General features: G+C 35.1%; 1 protein-coding gene across 1 annotated transcript; it reads left to right on the forward strand.

Annotated features, from left to right (window-relative positions):
- Positions 1–219: 219 nt before the first annotated feature.
- LOC128994768 (uncharacterized protein K02A2.6-like) lies at positions 220–1,965 on the forward strand. The gene is made up of 2 exons (XM_054419534.1): positions 220–476; positions 552–1,965. Exons 1-2 carry the CDS (start codon positions 220–222, stop codon positions 1,963–1,965), a joined length of 1,671 nt encoding a protein of 556 aa, XP_054275509.1.
- Positions 1,966–5,544: the final 3,579 nt, after the last annotated feature.

Consider the following 5,544-nt stretch of genomic DNA (forward strand, 5'->3'; position numbering starts at 1 on the left):
GGGGAAAAGGAAGTTCCAATTGCGTTTTATTCCAGGACAATGAGTCAGTCAGAACGAAGATATGCTCAAGTAGATAGGGAAGCACTTTCCATCATTGGAGGGGTTAAAAAATTCCACAATTACTTATATGGGAGGCATTTTGAAATTAGAACAGATCATAAGCCACTTCTGGGTCTTTTCACTGTGGATAAACAAACACCAAACACACTGTCACCTCGAATGATTCGCTGGAGTATCCTTTTAAATGGATATGACTTTGATCTTGTATACAAACCGGGGATTTATATTCCGAATGCTGATGGTTTGAGTCGTCTTCCATGTTCCTCCAATGTTGTTGATCAAGAGATAAATGAAGTCTTGAATGACGTGCTATACATTGAATCCGATGAGGTTAAACCAATCACCGCTAATATAATAGCAAAAGAAACAGAAAAGGATCCACTTCTATCTAAAGTACTATTATGGACTCAACGTGGTTGGCCAACTCATAACTCAGATATCAACCTTACGCCTTTCATTTCTCGTCAAAATTCAATTTCTCAATACAAACAATGTTTACTTTGGGGAACTAGGGTGATCATTCCATCCACTCTCAGGCAACAAGCTCTGAAGCTTCTACACATGGGACATGAGGGCATTGTTCGAACAAAGGCGTTGGCTCGAAGCTATTTCTGGTGGCCAAAACTTGATCAAGACATAGAAAACATAGTGAATTCTTGTCAAGCATGTCAACAAAGTAGTCACAACCCTCCAAGAGCAACAGTTCTTCCCTGGGAGAAAACGAAACAACCCTGGTCTCGTCTCCACATAGATTTCGCTGGGCCCTTCCAAAACAAGTTGTTTTTGATTGTTGTCGATTCTTTCAGCAAATGGTTAGAAGTTGTTTTGGTGCCTTCTACAGATTCAATATCAACTATAAAGGTCCTCAGAAGCCTTTTCGCAACACATGGTGTTCCAGACACAATAGTATCTGATAACGGGTCGGCTTTCACTTCACAAGAATTTCGATCGTTTAATGAAAGCAATGGCATCCGCCACGTCGTGGTTGCACCATACCATCCGTCATCGAATGGTCAGGCAGAAAGGATGGTCCAAACGACAAAAAATTCTTTGCGACGAATACTTCAAGGAGATTGGCAAAAAAGATTGGCTCAGTTCCTAATATCATCTCATATAGCGCCAAATTGTTCTACTAATATGTCACCGAGTGAACTGCTGTTCGGAAGGCGTATTAGAACCATCTTAGACAGAGTTCACCCAGATTATTCTTCAAGTGACAAAGAAGAGAAAATCTTGGATAAAGCGCTTCACGATTACCAACAGTCACCTCAGAGGAAATTTAAAGAAAATGACTCCGTATTTGCAAGAAACTATAATCAGCGAGGACCAAAGTGGATTCCTGCTAAAGTCACTAGAATAACCGGGCCACTGAGCTACCATTTGATAACAAAAGAAGGCATTGAAATACGACGTCATATTGACCAATTGAGACCTCGCTCAGAAACATCAAAAGCATCTACTAACTCACACTTGGATAATCCTGGATCTCCAGTAAACCCACCATTCCACCCACTACTCCAGAATCCTATTCAAATGAGAACACCAGAAGCACATCATATCACTCCAGTGCAACCACCATCAATGGTTCGCAATCCTATTATGATGAGAACACCAGACGTACAACCAATGCGACCATCAGTGATGCAACAATCTCGCAATTCCTTTAGTGGTATAGAAGGTTCAATTAACCCTCATCAAGAAGATGCTGGTTTCAACGTTTCTGGTTTAATTCAAGACTCCACTAGCATGAGCACGAGTCCACAACCTGTTCGGTCACGTGTCTCTAGATCAAACTCCCAAAACACTTCAATGAGCATGAGTCCTCGACCTGTTCGTATCCGTCGACCACCGGCATATCTGAAGGACTACCTAACGGGGGGAGGAGTGTTATGTATCAAGAAATAAGTCCATATGTTTTATTTATAACATCTGTCAGATGACTGTTTACATTATTATGTTTTGTTTACTTTTTAGTTTAGTCTGATTTGTGAGTTCAATAAATTCAGTTGTGTTAATTATGTTTTAATTTACTAAAGAAACCGCTCAACGGATTGTAATGAAACTTTCAGGCATTACTAGGCATTATTCAAGGATGGTTTGTGTGAAGTTTGGTGCAAATCCGTCAAAAGGGGCCCAGTGGCTCGGGAGTTTTCCAATGTTAACCTTATGAGTACTCATATTTAAATGGAATTCAAGAATCTTAACAGCTGGTTCAACTAAAGAAATTTGATGCTGTGATGTTCAATAGCATTAAAAATTTAATAGGTTTACCAACAGGGTGCAGCACTATTATTTTTTTAAATTTATGACAACAGCTAATTTGCAACCGAAAGGTGAGTGAGCGCAGCGAACAAGCTCCACCCTAATGGTGTGTGATCGTAGCGAACGAACATCAACCAAGACGTGATTGAGCCATTCAAACGAGCTCATCTTAAAAATGAACGACCATTTGACATAAAACCACATTAGGAAAGGACGACGTCTGTCGGGCCAGCTAGTAGTAAATAAAACAATGATAACGATAAACAAGCACACCTATCCTTATTAATTAGTTTTCCAACAACGGACTTGAAAAAAATCCTGGTACAAGTATTACATTTCCGAAATCCCTTAAAAACTCTATAAATCCCTATTAGGTACAAATGTTGCAAAAAACGATAAAATAACTACATCCGTCATACAGGATAGCTAAACTAATATCAAGCAAATTAAATAAACTTTCAACGCACGATAGTTGTATCAATTACTCATGTAGGATTTACTTCAGCTAGCCTAAGGGAAGATTATGAAGCATGGATAATATAACAGAGCTTTGCGTGGTGTGATGAAGGAATTACAAAGCTTTTATGTTGATTAAAATCATTTCAATATAGTTTTGCTATTTCTGGTTTATTCATATTGAATAGAGGGGTTATTTTTTATATAACCCATCAAAATATACTGTTTTATTTAAATGTTTTATGTACCCAAACGGTACAGAAATGTTGTTATGAAGAAGTTTAAAATGTAATTAATAAATTTTTTCCCCTTGTTACATTTTTAGTAATTTATAGACTAGTGATAGTTTCTACAATTAATTGAGACTGTTAGTCGTATGCATGCGGATGGTGTAATAAAATTGCACAGTAAACAGGAATAGAGTATAAGTAGTTTCGAGCTCTTCATATCTTTTATAAGTATATTGAACTTAAATATGTTAATATTTCAAGAGGAACTGATAATGTTCAACAAAGACAGTTGTGTCTAGACGGCGGTTTCAGCCTAAACACACAACGCATAGACATAGGAAATACATTGCTGTCCGAGTGAATATTGGTTTTAAAAATCACCAGATCTGTTATAATCCCACCACTGGAATGTGTGGTCCACTAAAACACCTTTAGGAGATTATTCAACTATCTGGATAAATATCAATCTTTATTTAGCATGACCAAAATAAACATTTAAAATGCCATTAAATAGAGTTCACCAGGTATTATAAAACCCAACTTTAAATCATTGATCATATGTAGAAGTATATGCGTAAACAGCTTAAATACCATATAAGTAAATAACTTTTATATAGGTTAATAGCTTTTATTACTAAAACGTTTTGAAAATTTAATAAGAATTCAAATGCTTAGCTAAATTGGAGGAAAATAATCTGAGAACTAACCTACTGGGATATCAGTCTATTTGTGTTTACCAATTAAACCTCTAATCCGTTATCTCAATGTGTTAATTGATATACTGTAAATCAATAAAAAGTAACAGCTCTTTGTAACCATGAAATTGATATGCAAAAAATAATTTATCTTTTATAAGCTATTTGCAATAGTTGAGAATCAATGAAGCAATTTGAAGTTGTTTATACAAATATAAATAAATTATTGGTAGCTTTACTTTCTCTCTGGAAGAACACCGCATTATCCTGTAAAATGTCAATTATAAGATTGATTTGAAATAAAAATAGGTTAATTATGTTCTTGTAAATTATATTTCTAAATCGTTAAGTAGTTTTTATGGATTTAATTAATTTAAGAACTTTGCATAAGCTTTATATAAACTTGTTATTCTTTCGCTCTCCCCTAGACTGACGAGTCACAAATTAGTTTAAACTACAGCCTGTTGCTATGGAAACATTCTATTTTTAACTAAAATATAATATTCTGGGTACGGTAAAATTTGATTTATTGAAGACCCATGCCAACATAACGTAACTATGAAGAAAGAACGTTTTATAACAGTTAGAAGTAAAATATATTTTTTTTCAAAACAAATATTACACTTAATTATCCACAATAGCCTATATAGGCCTTTTGTGGATAGTGAATTATGTAAATGAGTTAAAATTAATATTATGAATGTTTTAATGAAGTATACCTTAAGGTTTTGAATACTGAAAATGTGACATCCTGCCCATTTTCTACTGTTTGAAACCAACGTTAAGCTCAATTCGCAGTATCCGAGTTATTTCTCTTCACCTCTTGCTGACCTTGTGACTTCTCTTGCTACGAAAAGATTGTTTAACCCTTGAGATATTTGTAGTTTTTTGATGAGATGTAACTTAACGCATTTGACGTTGATTAATGGAGTTTAAATTAACAATCCTTGCCAAACAGCTATTTTAACGCAATCAAATTACATCCATTCTACCATTCCACTTGTCTAGACCAAACTTTGATTAAACACGCAAAATCTGCAATATTGTTGGTACAACACCCATTTAGCTAGCTACTACGTATTTTTAATGATGAAGTTTGGTGCAGCCTATATATCCAAACTATGATGGATTCAGTAAATATACTAAACTATTATGATAATGTGCTAAGCTGTGCACTAATACTCTTATAACATAGCACAGTTTTAAAAGAGATGATGGTCGAAGGTTATGACCCCGATAAGCATTAGTAAAACATGTGAAGAGAAAAAGTTAACTGAATTCAATAAAACGAATTCCCAACGTCCCATGTTATCTCGAATAACGAATGAAACTCCTGTTTGACATGAGCTCCACAATAATTCCATTCGTATTTACAAACATTAAAGCTCGTATTTTGCTATGTGACAATATAACTCTTTGGTTTACTTTTAATAACGGTAGGCTTTAGGCAAATATTTCAGTTGTGAGAATGTATTAGGCACATGGCGTTCCATTCCAAAACTCACTTATCGATGTTTCTTTCGATCTAGCTGCCATTACTGGATCTGTTGAAAAATCTCTATCGTTTTTTAACTTTGAATCTTTTCACAACTCACTTTTCCATTTCCAATTCAGTGTAGAAGGTCATTCTTCTTTCTAAAACTAACTTATTTTAAGGACGTTGTTGTTCCATAACTCACTCTCTACACCATAGCCAATCAAAATGCTTTATCTTCATAATGTTCAAATGACATTGCTGCCTTTCAAAAACTCTCTCTCTTTCCATCTGGCCAATAACGTTGCTTTAAATTGTCACGTGACTTTAATACTTTTCATTATTGCCATGCCAAAACTCACTCAAT

Source organism: Macrosteles quadrilineatus, unplaced genomic scaffold, assembly GCF_028750875.1.
Source record: "Macrosteles quadrilineatus isolate MER2022 unplaced genomic scaffold, UCM_ALF_1.0 Scaffold_1__1_contigs__length_201487025, whole genome shotgun sequence".
NCBI classification, from domain to species: domain Eukaryota; kingdom Metazoa; phylum Arthropoda; class Insecta; order Hemiptera; family Cicadellidae; genus Macrosteles; species Macrosteles quadrilineatus.